Source organism: Python bivittatus, unplaced genomic scaffold (genome assembly GCF_059951505.1).
Source record: "Python bivittatus isolate LINGU-HERP-01145 unplaced genomic scaffold, Pbiv_v1 ctg000610_np1212, whole genome shotgun sequence".
NCBI lineage: Eukaryota > Metazoa > Chordata > Lepidosauria > Squamata > Pythonidae > Python > Python bivittatus.
Genome location: NW_028277088.1, coordinates 48,082,325 through 48,103,280, shown reverse-complemented (window position 1 = coordinate 48,103,280; position 20,956 = coordinate 48,082,325). Strand labels below are relative to the sequence as shown.

Sequence of the window (20,956 nt, the reverse complement as noted above, 5' to 3'; positions counted from 1 at the left end):
CTCAGTAGCTTTGAGAAATGTCAACGTCAACTCCCAGAATTCCCCAGACAGCATGCTTGCTAGAGAATTCTGGGAGTTGAAGTCCACAGTTCTTAAAGTTGCAGAAGTTGAGAAACACTGCCTTAGATAATCAGTCCCTAAGCCATTTATGGTTTTAGAGGTTAATTCCAACTTCATAAATTATGCCCACTAAGCAGGTGGCCATCACCGCAGATTTTTCAATATACACATCATATTATGATGATGTTCATTCTGTCATCGATTCCAGCTCTTCATGATGTAACAGGCACCATCTCACCACAACTGTCATTCTGTTTGTGTCATCACTCAGTTCTTGGACTTTGAATCAATTATCAATCTGTCTGCTACATTTTGCATTAACTGCAATTTCTGGACACTTTTCAATGGTAACCCCACATAATACAATGGAGCAGAAATCCAACAAGTACATGCTGTAAGAGGCCTGTTGAAATAAAAACAAAAACATTTTGGCCTGACAGCACAAAGGGACTAGGTAGCCTTTTTCCATGTAGGAAATTGCAGAGTTGCAGCCACTGATTCTAAAGTTTTAAAAACTGGTTATGCCTATCTTGAATGACAGTTTCTCAGGTGATAGTTCCCTCTCCTGAGATTTTGCAACTCATGTCTCCAGTACATATTTCGAATTCCCTAGAATCTAGGACAGTGTTGTCCAAACTTGGCCACTTTAAGATGAGTGGACTTCAACTCCCAGAATTCCCCAGCCAGCCATGCTGGCTGGGGAATTCTGGGAGTTGAAGTCCACTCATCTTAAAGTGACCAAGTTTGGACAACACTGATCTAGACTCTGCTATGCTTTGGATGTGAAGGCAAAAGGGTGTTTGAGAGTATGCCTTGTCTGCAGTCTTAAAGTGGCCATATCTTTTTGGGGGATTGCATGGTTGCTTTCAGAGTTGCAGACAGGTGCTACATTTATGCTCCTGCGTGTTTTGAAGCACTGTTCTTCCTTTGAATCAGAAGCACTGCAGTTCTAGTGATTCCACCAGTTTAGAGTACACGGCCTGCCTTTTCCACATAGTCTGATGATCATCAGGGTAGACAACTGACATATTATTGGCTCAGCTTCTCTTGGCTGTAGTTAGCTTTGGAGAGATTGCAGACCTATACCTCAAGTAGGGTTACTATATTTAACCTTTCTAAAAAGCGGGCACAGGAAAGGTGACTGCTTTCTCTAATGTGCCATCCAATATGTATTTGTGCATTTAAGGCAGCAGACGTGGAGGCTTCTCCACATTTTTTCCATGTGCCATGATGGGAACTTGAACTTGGGTCTTGCCAGTCACACTCCAGTGTAGTCACACGTGCATTTATACTCCTCACTGGTGCCTCCTGAAGTGATAGCAAATGGGGGAAGGCTGAGGAAAGGAAAATCCTAGATTTGGGGGGCAAAACAAACAAAAAACCGAACAATCCCAACCAAAAGAGGGCTGCATTCTAAGCCTGGAGCTGTCAGTGGAGAACATGTGGGAAAGTTAGCAGCAAAGGGGACAGGGCTGGGAAGGAACAAAATAGCTGCACAAAGGCAGAGGAGAGGGATGGGCCAAAGAAGATGAAAGAAAATGAGAAGACCAAGGAATGAGAGATTTGGATGGCACTGGGATATGAAAGAGGAAAGATGGGGTAGGGGAGAATGTGCTGCTCAGAAGATGTATCAGCCTGGTGGTCCTGGATATTTTAGTAATTATTATTGTCCTAGCCAGATGAGGCACTCAGAAGCTAAAGCCATCCTTGTTGGAGAACTACCCAGTAACCATAACAAAAACCTTTCTGCAATAAAGTATTCTTCCAAGCTTTACAAGTAATATCATAAAATGCCTATTTCCCATTCAGGATACACGTGAAAGAACCTAATAGCATCAATGCACATGTGGAGGCTCTAACTCTGGATTATGTACTTTTCTGCTTTCTGGGAACTTCCCATGGCTCTTTTCTACAATGTTCTACAATGGCAGAACAACAGGAGCTGTCAAGAGTAGAATAGTAGTTCATTTGTGAAATGTATAGCCTGCCTCAATCCATCTAGATAATAAAAACAATAATAATAAGGCAATAATATGCAGTATAAGCAATGTATAACTATAATAAAACTGATACTTACTGGACCTTGATGGCTCTGAAATCAATCCTGAAAGGCACTGCAGAAAACCAAGGATTTTACAGCTTTTTGAAAAGCCATAAGAGTATGGTCCTTCCTCATCTTGGAGGATAAGCTGATCCATAGGAGGAAAGCCCTTGAAGAGGAATTTAGCTCTGGCCTTGAGAAGGAGGTAAGATGGGCAAACTGGTTTCTCAGTCCTGGGAAAGTAGACAGCAGGAGAAAGAGAACAGACCTGCCTTGACCTTGTTGTCCTTAAAGAGAACAGCAAAGGTTTTGGATGGGCTTTCAAGATTCTGTTAATATTACCCTAAAGTAGCATTCCTGGATTCCTTGGGATGTCTATTCTCAACCTGGCCTATCTCAAAGGCTAATACCTCTACAGTGGGTACCTGCCTTTGGACACCCTCTGATCATTCCTTCTTGTAGGTAGAGTTGGTATTCTCTGACTAGACAGAGAATTGGGTTGGAGGGGCAGATTTAATCAAGAAAAGGCAATCTCTTTGGTACCCAGGCCCCAAGCCATTAAGGGTTTAGTGAATGAGCCACTATCATCATCCACCATACAGCCCCTTCCCCTGCCAAATTTGTACAGATATAATAGAAACTGCTAGTGCAGAAACTACTGTGCCAATTCCTTGATCCCTGCATTCTTTTATCCTTGTACAACCTTTGCCATTTAGCTTTCACATCTTCAAATGTGCTATAATCTGTAGCAATGACAAATAATTTCCAAGAACAGTTTGACATATTTAACTGCATCCTTTCCTTAGTCACCCAGCATCTAATTATTCTTGGTTGAACGTGTGAAGGGACTTGCAATGATTTGAATTAAGATTCCAACTTTGGTGTTGGTTTATTTATGGAGTCACCACTTGATGCTGAATCAAGTCATTCATTTTCTAGACTCAGTTTTTGAACTGGAGACTTTGACCAGTTTATTTTGACAGGGTTGCAGGTACATAATATGTGGAATTTATCAAGGTTTAAATTGGTTCTGATTTTTTTTTTTCCTGGTGTTTCCCAAAGCAATATTTCAGCTCAGGGTTTCTTTCTTCTGCAACTTGAATTTCTTCACTGAAAATAAGCACTTCTCTAGAAGGAAAACCATTATAAATCTGAGACTAGCCTTGTGTGATGCATGTCACTCTCACTGTTATATTCCTATGCTGTTCTATACAATATGGAAACAGGCACAGAACATTTGAGTATCTTCTTCATCTCTCTCACAGCTCAGTAACTCCCAGCCACATAAGTATATCCATTTCAGGCCTCATGCTTCTTGATTATTATCTTCCAAGGAACCTATAGGCAGCTACAGTGTTCAGAAGTAAGGAATCTTGATCCATAGCCCAGCACAAATATCAGAGAGGAGGCTATTTTCCCTATTGATAAATTCCCATTTATCAGAAAGGAAAGATGTGACATTGCTGGGTAGGCACCTAAGAATATGTCTAAGGACACACTGGTATGCCAAGATGTCACACTGGAGATCCCAAAACCAGCCATGATGAACTCTTCCAGAACCCCTTCTTTCTCCTTAATAAATATGAAGAAGTTGAAGATACAGTCCACCTGCACATTTAGTGCAAAGCAAAAAAGTGATAAATAGCTTTATTTTATTGGAAAATCAATAAAGAATCAATAAAAATCAGGCAAGCAGAAACTCACATACTTTGAATATGTGACATGAGTGGATGGTAGACTAGAAAAAATAGTTATGCTTGGCCAGGTTGAGGGAAGCACAAGAAGGGGCAGACAATAAATAAAGAAGATGGATGGGATCAAAGAGATTTCTGGAATGGCCATGAAACAGCTAAGTGTTATCACTAAAGAAAGGGCAAGCTGATTAACTTTTGTCTGTAGAATTACCAGTAGCTGAGTCTGACTTTTGACTAACTAACTCTGGTCCTCACATATAGTATTCCTCATAATGTTAGCTTTCTCTACACACACACACACACACACACACACACACACGCACGCACATACCAGAGTTCCTCTTCCCCTGAAAAGTTTGTGGTAATGGTTTTCCTGCTTTAGTGAATATAGGAAACTGTTTCTGATGATTTCCACTCTGTTTTAGTAATACAGTATTTCACTAGCCTTGCCCATCCTGTTCCTACATTTCAGGGCAGGAAAGAAACAGTTCTTAATCAGCCTGTCTGTCTCCCTGTGCGTTTACAGTGCAAAATTGCTCAGTTCAGAATGACCCTTCCTCTGTTTCTAATCTATCTTCAAATACACTCAGAAAAGAAAATTAAAATGCCTTGATCACCCTTCCTTTTGCCCTGTCAATTATGAATGATAATATCGAAAATGTTCGTTTTTATTAGCCCCTGAGAGTTTATGGATTCTTCCTTCCACTTTATTATATGGGGCAAAACAGAATGAGCGCAAATAATGTATTCCATATTCAGAGGTAGCTGTGTCTGCTTGCACATTATTCAAGGAATTGCATTAAATCTGTGGACTGTTGACCACTACAGATGCTTGGTTAGGGTCTAGCTGGGTTCTTTAGAAACAAATTAGGGGCTCTTAATTGCTTTTAACAAAGCAGTTGCCAGAAGGTACATTGCTGAATTTACCACTGCAGTATATGAAAAAAGCAATCATTTGGAAGTTCAGCTATCTGCTTTCTTTCAAAAAGGACATATCACAAATACTAGCAATCTCGGCAGCCTCTTTTTAAATGTTCTGTTTTGATAAAAAAATGAGGAGAGCTCCCTATGAAGTCAGTTACATAGTGAGCATTGTTCCCTTAGGTGCTTAAGCTGGCACCATTTAATGGAGGTTTTCATAATCCCTCAAAAAGTACTCCTTTGCCTGGAAATTTTTAAATTATTCAATGTTCAAGTTAATTTTTTTTTCTTATTATGTGCAAGAATTGCTATTGCCTCCATGTAGTTACTCCATGTCTTCTTAAATCACCCTGGAGAATTTAGTTATATAACAGACTCACTGTGTAAACTGTAGACATTTTGTTCACTTTAACTTGCTCTGTAGGAGGCAACGGGCATTTTGTCTATGAAATCAACTATAAAATATATTGAATGGAATGGCCAACATGACGTGCACATTTCAATTTACTTTTGGGATATGAAAAAGAATGAAGCTCTTATAATATGGTTAATTTATTTTGGGACAGTTTAACATGCTGTTTGCACCAGAAAAATTGCAACAAATTGTCTGTTGGCAACAACCACACTCAACTGCAGTTTTGAATTCAGTTCTGCAAGTGCTATAGCAACAACTGTAATAATTCATAGTTTAATTTATGAAGGCTTAGTTACACTGATTCCCAAATAACTATAAGACATTGAGTAAAAATGCATAGGATTTATTGATTGATTTCAATAATTACAGAATTGCAGCCATCTTATGCTGCATATGGAAATAAGTTGAACTGAGTTCAAAGGGATTTGTATGTATTAATGAATAAAATTTCAGCCTAATGACTGTGAAGCAAATTTCCATGAAAGTAAAGTTTTCAGCTGAGCATCACTCAAATGTATTAAATAGTTCCCTAGAAGTCATTTAAGTGTGCTTTGCATAATACTTTGAAAATACAGTATATAGGTTTTAAAGGTGCGTCCCAGATGCAGTTCTAAACTCCCAACTATTATAAGAAAAACCCATAATTTAAAGATTGGCTTCATTTCATAATTACTCACTGTTTTACAAACTGGAAACTTCATTTCAGCCTCTGAATTTCAGTTTCTGCATGTGTGTGTACATGTGTACATATACACAAATATACCCAGAGAGAAATACACCCCAATAGTTATATATCGATTTGCTTATATTAGTACATAGGAGATCTTGCTCATGGTGGCATTTTTTGGTGAACACTTATATCTGGCTTGAATCCAGTGGGTGTTGATTCAGATCATCAATTAAAGAAGCAATGGAGAAAGCAGAAAGCAGTCCTTATTAAATTGTCAGTATATCAGGCAATGTCAATTAATTAAAAATTTAAAAAGGCAAGATACTGGAAATGAAAGAATGATAAACTTTGCCTGTTGTTTCATTTATTATTCAGTTGTGTCATGTTATATATACTTAAATCAATGCTGATAAAAGCACGTGGGCAAATCAGAAAGCCCCTGTTCAATTTTTAAATGTTGTGAGCAAATATTCATTTAAGAAAATATGACCCCTCAAGTATATATTGCTCCTTGTACTTGCCTTTTCTTTAGAAAATTACACCTGGGAAAAAGAAAACAAGTACAAATCATATATCTCAAGAGGACTGTTGACTCTGACTGCTTTTTCTGTGATATTATATAAATGTTTCTGACCAACCTCCCCTCCCATCTATTTGCTAGCAGGATTGGGAGAAGATGGAAACTCTTCCTTATTGATTCAGGCTATGAAAGCTGCTTATTCTTTATGCATTTTTCAAGGTCAAATGAAACCATAAACCTGGCACTCATATACTTAGATTAGTAGTAATATATTTACATCTTATATTAAGACCAACATTTTTTCCTACATTAAATTAATTCAGCTGAAGTGAAGCATTTTTTATATCCCCACGATTTTAAAAGTAAGGCACTTTTAATCTATCCCACTGAAATCTATAGGATTTCAAAGTGCAGCACTTTGTCTAGGATAAATTTAGTGGTTAGATTATATACTATGGGAACTGTGTGGCTTCAGGGCTATTATTCAAAATGTGCATTCATTCTCATGATGATACGCAGCTAATTCTACAAGAATGCAAGTTCGGATGAGCATCTGAAGTGCATTCAAATGCCCTTTGGACTCTTCATCTTGTTCCAAGTAACAGAATACTTATTTGAAATGGTCTTGTTTGGGCAAAGGAGCTCTGAATATTTATATGGGATATGTGTGTATATGTATGCGTGCGCATGTAGGCAAACTGTCCTGTTTAGGCTTGCTAAATAGGAATCCAAGTATTTCAGCCTGTATTACAGGGTTAGGTGAGGGTCTGCCAGAAAACATGAGATTTAAAATTCTGTATCATGCCAGCTGTCTAGTAGCAGAGAGGCGGGTGCTGATGACAGTGGGGGCTGAGTGAAAGAAAAACAACCATCTGATAGATTTACTAGAGCTTAGAGCAAGATGCAGATCTACTTCTCTGTCTTTGAAAGCAGCTGTTGCCAGACCTTGATGCAATTCCATGTTATGGTTCTTATCTCAATATTTAATCTGAAACTGGCTGGTGACCTCCCTCATTCATCTCTCACTCCTTTTTTAGCTCACTCCACAACCCTAACAAATAACAATCAGGCAACTGGCCAGTGGGTACCAGAGTATTTTTTTGTGTAGTAATTAATGCCACACAAAGGCTCTGGCTAAGCAAGAAAACCCTGTCCCCCCCCCCCTTTCTTTTTTGCAAATGCATGAAAAATATTATTTATTAAACTAGAGCAAGATGAAATGGGAAGGGAAAGTTTCTTTTAAATAAGTAGTCAAATGAAGGATTATCATCAGTTGTATTGTTAGCAGATTCTTCTTTGCCTTTATTCCCAAATAAGAAATATTGCAGTTTTGCCTTCCTGTTCAATGGCTGTCACTAGGTTTTGTTTTCCTAGGCACATAGGCAGAATGCAGTAAAACAGTGATCAAATAATTGGTTTCTTTCCATCCTTTTTTACTGTTTAAGAATGATCAAATGTGCAATTGCTGGAATCATAAAGTAAAATCTTGATTAAAATTAGAATTAAGATGTTCTCAGCCAGCAACCGGTAATATACGATAGCAGCGTCAAGTGAATTATGTCTGTATGTTTGAGAGAGATAAAGCATTCTGAACTATCTCAGTATCCTCAGTTTTTTAAATTGTACTTTTATGCATTGTTTAGTAACTTCTGATCACCCAGTATTTAAAGCTAAGCAAATTATAATACAAATGCATCTTAATTCTAGAAAGCTAATACACAATTTTCTAGAATGTGTATTAAGGTGAAAGCTTGAACTGTAGAAGTAGTGACCTGGAGGCATTGGCCAAATTCCTTTCAGCAGGATATGAACTTGAAAAGCCCTTACACATCACTTTCCTTTTAGCTATATCCATCATTCATTGCCAATTCTCAAAGGAAACAAAGTGATAGAATGAGACCAGCAGAATAAAATTGGATTAAATAATTAGAGCCTTGTAAATTAATGTTTTACAATATCCATTGACATTTAAATATCTACACATTAATAGATGTCCAGCAGTGTGTCTCTCTTGTAACATTTGGCTATGAAAGCTGGACCATTAAAAGCTGAATGAAGAAAAAACAATGCCTTTAAATTATGGTACTGAAGAAAGTATCTTGGACAGTAAGAAGAACAAAGCATTCAGGACTAGATGAAGTAAAAACAGATAGCTCATGGGAAGTATTAATAATGATGCTAAAGCTTAACTATTTTGGACACCTAATGAAGAAGGAAGAGTCTTTTGAGAAGACCTTGGTACTTAGAAAAAAAAGAAGACAATAGAAAAAGATGTTGGCAAAGGACACAATGGCTAGACACTATCAGTGATATAACAAGCTTTTAAAAACTCAAAGAGGTAGTTACTGAGAGTCCTGGCAAAGTGTTGTTCATTGGGTCATAAAGAGATGGAAGCAAATGAATTATTGAACAACCATTCTGTGTATTAGAGTCACATCATATCTTGGAGACTTGCCAAGGATCCAGCATTTCAAGTAACTTTTATATCTATATCTACATACATAGATCCTTCTCTCTAGAAAATTAACAGAGAGAAGGCTATAAAGTAGACATAACTTTATCATTCTTCCATTTCTTTGTAAGAACAAAGATAAAAAATTGGGTATGAAACAGGGGTCTTCTCTCCCACATGCACAGTTCTACATGCACACATCAAACAGGGCTTTTAAAATCTTATCTGATATGGTGATGAAATAGTTCCTCTTTTAGAAGTAACTTCTAGTGTTGATAAGATTTGAGGGTGGGTAAGTGAGCTTATCTAGAGTAGCGTGATGGCAGCATTGCTGGTAATAGAAAAGGTTTCTGAAACATTGATATGCACATCAGAGCACATTATATAGTTCTTTGAATCTGATTCTTTAATAATGGAACTGAGACTTAGGATATTTGTACAGTGGTTATTTTATGCAGTTGACCAACAACTTCTAGTCTTATTTTTACAACTACTCTGACAAGAGTTAAAACTCTCTACAGACTAATCGGGTCATTTAAATAAATTGAAACCTTCTCTGCAAGTCAGCTCAAATTGTGGAATCAATTCCCCATGCCTTTTCTACTAATGTTACTGCCATTACAGTAGAATTAATGATACATAAACAAAACAGTATTACTACCTTTATTAATAAACACCATAAATCAAGTTGCAAGCGATTGCTGGCATTCTAGCTTCATGAAGGTTGGGAGCAGATGGAGATACGTTAGTTGTCTTTTTTATTAGCACTATAATAGGTTTCTGGATTGGGGGATTTTCAGCTGATTGTCACCTGCCTGGGCTTAATATAAAGACAAAGAAGGAGGGAGGGAGAAAGAGAGAGAGAGAGAGAGAGAGAGAGAGAGAGATGAAAAAAATACCATTATGTTTTCTGATTTCAACAGCACTTGTTGTTATTTCACTTGTCATGATCTCATTTAGAGAAGGGACTATAGCTTCTGTACGTGCGTTCCTCACTGAAGGGTCCAGATCCAATCTCTAGTGTTTAGTAGTTAAAAAGAAGCAAGTTGCAGGTCATGGACAATCCTGACCTGAGAAAGTGGCTGATAAGTATGCATTGCCATATAACCAGACCTGTATGGGATGCCTTGTTATCTTCTTCCTAACACTGCATATACTGTGCCTATTTCATTGTAACAACAGCTGTAAGAACCAGCACGGGGACTGTCTGCCTCTACATACTAGGTACATGGGAGTAACAATAGGAGAGGAGGTCTACCTTGATCTCTTATTTATGGGCCTCCTAGATGCATCTGGTGTGCCACCTTGTGACATGGAATTATTCTAAATGGGCCTAGGCCAGACTCAGCAGGGCTAGTCTCATCTTCATGTTCTCATGATATCATGTTCAGTCTTATTTAAAATATCTGGAAGAATTTTTAAAGGAAATAAAAAGGTAGTATCCTAGAATGAGGGATGAATGATGTTTTCATTATAGCGTTGCTGTCTATAGAGGGAAAATGTGCACAGTTCTTATCTAAATGATATCCTCTTGAATATTCCAAAGAAAAAATTCAACTTAAAAGGCCCTGGTTTGATTGAGTCTTTTACTTCTTTGTTTATTTATGTATTTATTGCATGGACTATACTACCAAAATCAGGACTGACTCCCAGTAGTTTACAACTGAGATTCTAATTTACAAAAATAATAAATAAATGAATGAAAAAATAAATAAAATAAAAATTCAAGAATAAAAATCAATAAAATAATGTTATGTAAAACCATGGAACCAGCCCCAGTCATTAATAATAATTATTAGGCTTCAAACATCCTATAGAAGATACTGTGCTATCTGAGTCACTGAAGTAAGGCCATTCCCCAAGGTGGAGCACAGCACCATACAAAAACATTACCTCTGGGCCCTCAACATACACTCCATATTTATGGGCATATATCCTGGTCACATCTATAAAGTTTAAATTCAGAGAGTGTTAGGCCGATTTACACACTGCATATTAATCAAAATCATGAAACTTTTTCCCTAGACAAGGCAGTTACAGAAAGTGATGGGAAGGAAGTGTGCTATGCACACCCCTGTGCCTTCTTCTGTGTTCAAAATATGCCACTTTGAGGGGAAGGGCCTTTAACATTATCCACACCAACTACATCTGTGTCCTCTGTTTCTTTGTCTGAAGAACAAGGGTCTGAGGGGAGTAATTTGGAGTGGAAAGTATTGGGAGGAGAAAGGGCTGAACATCTTCACTCCCCTTCTCCATGAGTTACATTCCAGTACTCTAAACTCTTCTCCCCAGTTTTTTTCTCTAACAGAGAAAGTAATCAAATGTTTCTTATTCACAGAAGCTAATGTTTGGTATCAGAAATATATCTGGTATAGCTAAATCTTTTCTCTGCTCATATAGGGTAGCTGGGAGTAACAATGCCTTAAATTTTTGGCATGATAAAGATTGTGGATCATTTCAAAGACAGATCTATGGCTTCTAGATAAATTTACATTGAATGAGCATGTCTATAAACATGATTTTAGATCTACAGAAATATGATAAGCCATAGTTAAATGAGAAAGAGATATGAGAAAATAATTCATATTTCACATAGGTGACTTTTCCCATCAGTGACTTGTAGGCCTTTCCCTACCACCTTTCTGCCAAGTTACAGTCCTCTTCACCAATTCTTGAGCAGGCAGAAAATTATAATGGCATGACATTTGTTATTCCTATTGCTGACCATTATTTGATTGAATTGCATATATTTCCAGTCATTGCCAGTTCCCTGGTTTACCTACAAGGTAATGGGTGACAAACACTAACTTACTTTACATACGTAGTGGTATGTAAAAGGTATGTAAAACACGAGTCATCTACAACATATAGTGTAAGGACTGCAACAAACACTATGTAGGACAGACAGGCAGAAGGCTGGCAGAGCGCATCCATGAACACCAACTAGCAGTCAGAAGACAGGATGAAAACTCCTTAATCTCACAACACGTGGGCAGACTTAATCATAATTTCAGCTGGGAAACTGTCAGCATCTTAGAACAAGCTAAATCCAAAAATGCGAGGGAATTCCTGAAAGCTTGGTATTCAGACAAGGCAGCAATCAACAGACACCTAGAGATAAACAGCATCTGCACACTCTTCAAAAGAAACAATAGAAAAGAAAACAAAAGACCAGAACATCTCCTCACCAGCAACCATCACCCAGATAAGCAGAGGTTACCACCAGGTACACAATCAAGCAGTAAACAATACCCTAATCAAGGAACCACCAGAGGAACAAAACAAAACCCCCACCCCCACCAACACTGGCAGGACATGCCACTGTATATAAACAGAGAGCACACCCCATCCCATTCTAGCACTGAAGATGTTACCTAGCCGGGTAATGAAACATTTGCAGGAAAATAACCAAGCTCAGAGAACCCCAAGGACTCCACAGTTCAACCCTGAGCTACACATATTCGCCTCTATTGATACCTAAAGATGTCCTTAGATAGCATTAAAAATAAAACTGAAAAATAATAATGATGCTAGAAAATACTATAAGGCACTAGTGGGGATCCTGTTAGAAACACAACAGTGTACAGAATTGGTAAGCTGTTGTAATAACAACACATAAAATATTGATCACAAAAAAGAATACTGAGGGAATTCTTCATTTTGTTTGTTTTTCTTTCTCTATCTCAGTCACACACAGACACAGAGTTCACTCCCTGCTGGTACATGACATATTATTTTACAAGTTAACTTTTTACATGACAGATTTGAGCTTGCTTGGTTGGAAAACCAAAAAAGGCATTCTCACAAATTTTCTGGATGACTTATAAAACTAGCTAAAATAAGTGAGGATGTACAATGTCAATTATTGACAAGATATCTAGGGATGAATTAGGAGAGAGAGGGAAAGAGAATTTCTAAAAGCAATTCAGATTATTTTAAAAATATGAGTAGGAGTGAAGAAGGAATTTGACTAAAAAAACTAGTAATGAGGAAAAAAAATGGAGGGGGTATGCTGCAGTGCAATCTACTTCTATTCCATATCATTTTGGGGTGTGAAAAAATAGAGCAATGGGTTTCCCCAGATCTTTCCATTCCTGTTGCCTGGTCAGTTGAAGAGTTTGACTATATACTCATAAATTAATGTGCATCTTGTGAGAAATTCTAAAAGATTCATTGAGAAATCATATACTGATTTGTCCTGCCCATATACTTTATGTTTTAGAAACACACTGCTGTATTTCTATCAGAATTATTTTCAAGAAAACATTAAATCTACCTTATCCAGAATGAAATGCCACAAACAGTTATTTTCTAGAGAGATGTACAATCAAATTCTATCATTTGATGTGAGTGAGTAACTGAGCCCCTGTGGACAAGGGGCTATTGAAACTATAGCACATGCTCTGTTATACTGTATTTTTTATAATGACTCATGAACCCATCTAATAACTCCTCGTCTGATAAAATATCCGGGAAATTCTGATCTTTTTTATGTCCAGTTGTTGTATCTGATCAGAATGATTTAGTTTCCATGAATGTAGCTAAATTTGGTTATACTGTCTGCAAAATTAGGCAGATTTTGACTGCCCACAGATGACTCCACCAATCTGTATATATATTATCATGTGCTGTTCATTTTATTTAATATATTTTTAATGTATTTCAATGTATTTCAATGTATTTTTATTTGTAATTGTGGTCCGTGACCGTAATAATGATGATGATGATGATGATGATGATGATGATGAGTAACTGACAAATATCTGATACTGGCTACTTCCAATCTAGGAATATTAATACAACTTTATAAAACCTTTGTGAACCACAATGAAATTATCTTTCTTTCTCTCTTTTAATTTCCAAGTTTCTTTTACTGCTACACATAGGAGATTGCCATTGTTGACCATAACGTTGGTTTATTGTCCCGCTTAATGCTTATTTTCCAATAATTGGTACATCACTTATTTAAGGATTAGTGATTTGGGATGACTTCTGGGGACATAAATAAGGAGTCATGTTCCCACACACTGAGGGATGGAGCAGGTTGAAAGTACAAAAGGTACAAAACTCAGGCCAATATTATGGCTGGGAGGATAAAATGTACATTCATTATCTGACTTGTATTGATGAAAATCAATGGTGTTCAAAGGCCACTGAACTTTTAGGTGACTTTATTTCAATATAAAATGTATGAAGCTGTCTTCTATTGAGTCAGATCACTAATCAGTTCTAAAGCTCAGAGTTACTTACTGTCATAGTGTTTTGCCTGAGACCGAAGACTGTAGGAATTAACCCTGAAAACCTAGAGCCCTGAGGAATAAAACAGTTTATAATTCTATCAGTTAAAACACAACTTTCTGGATGAAAACTAAGTACTCTGTTACTAAGTTATGATCCTTCACTCCTCTAGTTCAACTAATGATACATATATGCATATTACATCTGTTCCTAAAAACGTAACATAAGAGTGAACTTGTGCTAGTTTAATTCTCTTGGCTTTCTATCAGAGGTGGTTATCTACTGAAATGTTTGATATTCTGGGTTGATTTTAAACTGATTGTCAGGAATTCTCTTATTCAGATGGGAACACTCAAACTGCCTTTTGTCTATGATTGGTAGGAATAAATTTTACGAGTTATAATGAAAATGCAGTGAAATAAATATAAACTTAAGAAGCACCGGTGCTGAACAAGTTAGTTAGGAACTTCTACAAAGCAGCTGCTCTTAGATCTAGATTGCTTTTTAGCTGGGCATGCTATGGAAGTTTATAAAACCAAGGATTTACCTTGCCTGTTGATAGTGATTGGAATGGATATACAGGGTGTGGAAATGAAATGGCATTTGATGTAGTCTTGCTCCAAAATTCCATTGAAAATATGTTGGACCTTTCACAGAAACTTTCCCTAACTTTATTTTCTCACACAGTTCTTGTACTTTTTAACATTTAATTTTCCTGATTGAAAAAAAACTGTTTTTAAAAAAGAGATATCAAATCAATCTTCATCAATCTGCAAATGACTGGAAAAGTGAATGAATCAACAGTAAGAGATCAACTTTATCAGATAATTAAATAATTTAAATCACCTAAATATGTTGGAAAGAAAACACTACACATCTGAAAACTGAGGCATAACCATTACATTTTTCTGCTTTAATATGGCAGTGCTTCGAGAATTTTAAATTCTTATGCTGACCACATCATTCTAACTAATGTGCAGATTTAAACTATCCACTTGATTTATACTTTTGTAGTAAATGCTGTGAGGCATTTTTAAGGTGTAAATATATCAAAATAGTATGGAATATGTGTTCCAAGATAATTTTAATGTATTTTGATAATTACAGATATTTTGATTTTTTTTAAAATCACCAGTTATCATAAAAATGGAATGGAATTAGGGATAAAATCCAGAAGTGACTCAAACTGCAAGTTATAAGTCCATCCCTATTTTAATATAGCTAAATGAACTAATCATTGCTTATTGCTATGTTCAGAAAAAAATAATCCCTCTAAATGTTTACGTGCTCAGCACTGGGAGAAGCCAATGCTTTTCCAGCATGATAATTGTAATGTGGACATTACTGCTAAAAAAATAGGTCTCTCCTTGTATTTTTAGCTACATCAATCATGAATAAGGCAACAGACTTCTACTTTTCCCATACATTCCCGCAGCAATTGTATCAGCTAATATTATCAGTTTTCTTATTAGCAACATATTTTCTCTTGGATTTCAAATTAAAAGTACCACTTAATATTATTTAATTCTAATCCAGCCTCATCACCACTTCCTATTTCCACCCATGTTGCAGGCTGATGCTGTTCAGCTCTCATTTTTATTTATGTTCTTTTCCTGCAGGAGAAAATATAAGAAAACATCACAGAGGTAAGAACAGATTGCAGAAGAATTAGAAGGCATTTGAAAAAGATTCACCTATTATGATTCTGAAATTATGTATTCTTTTATTACTAGCTTTGATGCTGTAAACTTTCTGTACCAAGCAAATGCAATATTAACCCACACTAATCTAATCTTTGTGATCTTTTAATGAAACTCAGTTGTGGACTGATAGAAAAAATATGGCAGATACACAGAACTTGCATGGCTGACTTTTCTATTACCTGGCCTGATGTTGAAGCAGTGGAATTTGAGACATATTTCTTAATTCTCTTACTGGCTAAGGAAGATATCTGACCAAGTAAAAAATTAGGCTTTGACTTTGATGTATGTTATAAATAAATTTATATCTTCTTTTGAGGAATCTGTTTGATGTTCTGAAATTGTGCTATGCGGTTGAAATAAACTGTAGGCATGTCTTTCTGCAGATAACAGGTGACTCTGATTAATATTATGAAGGCATAAAATGTTGGCCTATTGTTTCAATGAGATATTGTTGCCTAATTCTTATTTACTCTGATTTAACAGCCAAATCCATTTTTTAAGAGAGGACAGGATTGTCTCAGTCCTCTGCATAGGGCCTGAGGGCTAAACATTATCAAACACTCTGTAAACACGCACAGGACTGAGCTGTTGATTATCTCTTTTTGTGTCTTTGCCATGAGAACTATAAAGAGAGTCCTGATTGATTCTGAGTCTGATTTATTGCTTTTGAAGCCTTCTTACAGTGCTAATTGCTTTTGATTTTCAAGTGGAAGTTAATGGAGAAGTAGTTCAGTCATGTTTTGCACAGACTTCTTGCCATTTTCACAGGCTTGCCTAACTTTTTAATGAAGGCTGAACACTTGTCATTCTTGGGGCAACTTTTCCCACTGGGGATGCTATCTGAATCCTCCTTAAATATTGAGTGACTTAAATATCAGGAACACAACTTCTGCATTGTTACTAAAGGTTTTTGGTTCAAATTCCTCTGAGAGCTGAAGATTCTTGGACTGAGCTCCAAAGGTGCTACATTGGATGGGTGCTTTTATGCGGCAGACAGAGTGTTTTAATGAATCGTTATTGCTCCAAGGGATCTGTGCTGAATTATTACTAACGTTTTATTTGCTTCAGTCAAAGGCCACTGCAGGACAAATATACTAATTATGGTGATGGAGAGAACAGGGACATTAAGAGAGATGCTAATACATTCATTTTGATTGCACAAAAACAGATACCAACTAACTTTTCCAAAGGTTTACCATATTAATTTAAAAGGGAGCTTAGTTTCTTCCACTCTCAGTGCTATAATTTGTTATAAAAAGAGAATCATCTTGGATTTGCTAAAATATGATAATGGGAGCAGTCAAGTTTTTCTGTTTTATCTTTCTTTTTGGATGGGATAATCTGAAATTCAGGATTGATTTGATCCCATAAATAGAATAAATGCCATTAAACCCAGCCATCTCTTCATCTGAAATGAATTGAAATTCCTGCAGAAATTAAGTCCGTTCCCTGCATATTCCTGCCGGCTACCCACATACACACTTCACAAAGTGCTTAGTTAAGAAAAAAGTTCTCAACCTTTAGCAATTTTATCATGATCTCTTTCTCAATAAGCCAATTCCATTGGTGAATAAAATGGGACAAGCAGTAATTTCTTGACATTTGATCACAAAACTAAGTAGGGCAAAATGTTTTTAATTGTTGTGCTGTCACAAATCCACTTGTAGTTAACAATGTTGACTCCTGGTGACTGCCTGGACAAGTTTTCTTGGTAAGATTTTGGAAGTGGTTTGCCATTGCCTTTTTCTTCCTAGGGCTGAGAGAGAATGACTGGCCCAAGGTCACCAAGTTGGCTTCATATCGATGACAGGACTAGAACTCACAGTCTTCCAGTTCCTATCCTGGTACCTTAACCACTGCACCAACCTGGCTCTCAAACTGGCTTTGGTTAACAGATAGACAACCAGATAGATTCCTGCACTAGAACAATATGACCTCTTAGATCAGTGTTTCTCCACCTTGGCTACTTTAAGATGGGTGGACTTCAACTCCTGGAATTCCCCAGCCAACATGGCTGTCTGGGGAATTGTGGCAGTTGAAATCCACCCATCTTAAAGGTGCCAAGGTGGAGAAACACTGTCTTAGATCCTTTCCAAGTTGTAATAGATTATATCCAAGGGCCTTTCCAACCTTCTATGATTCTAAGTACAGTTCTTACCCAAAAGGATTCCTTTCTGTTAAAATGGGATCAGTGGGAAGGGAGAAAACACAATTTATTTTAGAAAATCAGGTGGGCTTTAGTAAAGGGAGGACCACATTCTATAGTGTCTTGTAAATCTGAAATATTTAAATAATCCCTGAAAAAAAGTATGACTCCTTTATGGATTTATCTTCTAAAACATACTCATTTTGTACATGAATTCTCTCCAATTCACACTTTTTCTTTGCAGTGATTCTTTCCAATTCACACTTTGAATTCTGCTATGTAGTAAACCAATAAAAATGTATACTAAAGGAAAAATGATAAAGATGCCTCTGCTCAATGAATATAATATGTAGAGATATACTTAACGTATTAAGACATTTGTTTGCCAGATCTATATATATTTGGCAAAATTTATAAACACAAATATGTATGTTTGGAGAAATGTTCACAAAAGCAATTTATGGATTTAGTACATTTATACCTCACCTTTCCTTTAGAAGTTCAAAGCAGTGCCTATAGAGACCTCCCTAATTTCATCATCAGAGACATTGCGCTGAGAAAAAGTGACTGGCCAAAAATCACCAAGTGAGCTCCATGAATTTGAACCTGGGACTCTTCAATCTCAATGGTGTTGTCTAAATTAAGCACCAACCATTCTTTGGGTATGAATGGAGTAGGGCTAATAGAATAGATGGAAATACAGCCAGTAGGACCACTGGACTGGACTGAACCAGCTAGATAATAACTGCACAGTCACAGGCCAAAATTTCAACCACTAGCCCCACATGCATTATATGAAAATTATGAAGAGCAAAATGAGAAATCGTGAGAAATGAAAATAGATAGGTTCCTAAACACCAGAAATGGAAAAATAAGCATTGACAAATTTACCCATCCCTAATTTTTAACTTATCTCATTGGTCTTTCACAGAAAGAATATCTCAATTTCTTCAGTAATTATAAATAAATATGCCACTGACACTTGACCTTTGTTAATCCATGCATAAGCATATTTACAAAGAAATAAGGGCCCATTCACACAATATATGTGACTATTACACCATCATTGCTTTGCTTTGCTTTACTGAATTTATACTACTGTCCATCAACAGAAATTCTCTGGATGACTGTAGAGGAGTTCAGAGATAATCTTGGTGAAGGAATGCAAGAACCATTAAATAAAAGACAATTCAATTCTGGGAAAGAACAAAGTGTGAGAAAGAAACTTGAAGTAACCCTGCTTTAATTCTGTCTGGGAAAAGACGCAACAAAGGGAAACTCTGTCAGGCTTTCAAGATTCTGTTATTATATCCTCTAACAATAAAATAACAGTTCCAGTAGTCTTTTCATTGCCTGCTTCAAGGCCTGCTTACCTCAAAGGACTGACAGTAGCTTACATGCCAAATGAAATGTAAAAGCAGACAAAAACAATAATTAAAGGCAATTAACAATGATTCCTGTGACAGTATTTGTAAGAGTGATTGTGTTAATTAATCAACATTTATGCATAATGAAGCAATTAAAGCTTGACATAACAATAAATACCTTGCTTGTCTTTAATGAAAGGAAGCTTACAAGAATACAGTATATCAAATATCTTTAATAGTAAGATCTACAAATTAATGTAATTCAAAAGTACATTTAAAAACAAATGAATTTAATATCACTGAAGTGAATATTTAAGCCAAACAATAAGCAGTTTAATGTTCAAATGTGTCTTTGACTTTGCATCTTTTGGGGGAAATTCTATAAACACAACTTTTCAGTATCTTTCTCCACATATTAGAAGTATAATAAAAAGGCTTTTCCTCCCTGCCTTTTCCACTGGGATTCTTTTCTGTTCATCTGAGCATATAGTGTCAGATCAATACAATTCATATGAATTTATTTTCCTATATATATATAATTTTATTAAGGATTTTAATTACAATAGTAACATCTAATACAAACTAAAAGAAAGAAAGAATAGAAAGAAAGAGTGAAAGGGGCAAAGAAAAAGAAAAAAACCCCATAGAAAATAGAAAGAAAAAAGAAAGAAAAGGAAAGTAAGAATATAGCGAAGAGAGAGAAAAGAAATATATAAAGAAGTGACTTCCAACCTTCATCACAACAAGTATAAACTATTTTTGTAACTCTTAACCCCCTCTTAGTTTACAACCAATGATCTCTTCATATTCCATCTCTTCTCTATAGATAAATCTATAAAGCATCATCTTTTCAGTCCTAGTGTCAGCAGAAAGTCCATTAAAGGTTATCAGAAATAACAACATATCTTATTTTAATCTTGATCAAACAAACCAACTTTATATTCTTTTCTTTTACTTCTAACAATCTTAATCTTTAGTCCATTCAAATAGTGTTGTAGAATTTGATTTGTTTTCATTTTTTTTTTTTGTCCCTTCTCACAAGATTCTTCAAAATCTTTTCTAAATTCAATATAAAAGAATTATCCAGGTCATTCTCTTGGTTTATTATTTATATTTTCCTTTTGATTTTTAAAACGTCAATCGATTTCTTTTGTATGTCCAGTGAGACATCCTTTTCCATATCATTCTCGTAAGCTGTCATTTGTAGTTCCATTTTCAATGCCATCTCCATCTTGTCAAACAAGGCTTGTTCCTCTTCTGCCATTTCTTCCATGACAATTTTGCTTTCCATTCAAGAAGGAAAAATACAGTTTATGGTTTTCCTTTCCCAGGAACATAAGCTGCTACCATAGCAAAAGATCTAACTCTTCCATCTGCCAGGATCTATTACAGTGTTGTATGTTGCTGTTTTGGGGAAAATACTCTCACTTAATTCAAATCTTAATATAACAAAGATGTTTGGAATAATTAGGAAGAGCACAACTAGCTGATCACCAAAGCCACAGTATTTTCAGTGTCAGATTCAATGATTATCATTAAGATTATTGGGAGAGACAAGAGCTGGGTGGGAGGGGAGAGGCTATATGATATCACATATGTTTTAGGATCCAGCAATTTGTCCTATTTAAAATAACCTCACTTTATTCTTCTTTAACACTGGATTAATGTCCTTTTCACATTGCATCTATTGACCTTGCAGAGTGATTTTAATTATCTAATTCTTTCAGCT

General features: G+C 36.2%; 1 protein-coding gene across 3 annotated transcripts in view; it reads left to right on the top strand.

The window, feature by feature from the left end:
* The window catches only part of PDE1C (phosphodiesterase 1C), a 238,830-nt gene that overhangs the window by 85,192 nt on the left and 132,682 nt on the right, over positions 1 to 20,956 (top strand). Inside the window, exon 2 of one of the 3 annotated variants that reach the window (XM_088149942.1) lies at positions 15,631 to 15,657. The exons of the other annotated variants lie outside the window; for them this stretch is intronic. Within the exon in view, the coding sequence (XP_088006068.1) occupies positions 15,631 to 15,657 (27 nt within the window). The remainder of the gene's footprint in view (positions 1 to 15,630; positions 15,658 to 20,956) is intronic. 3 annotated transcript variants of the gene reach the window in all.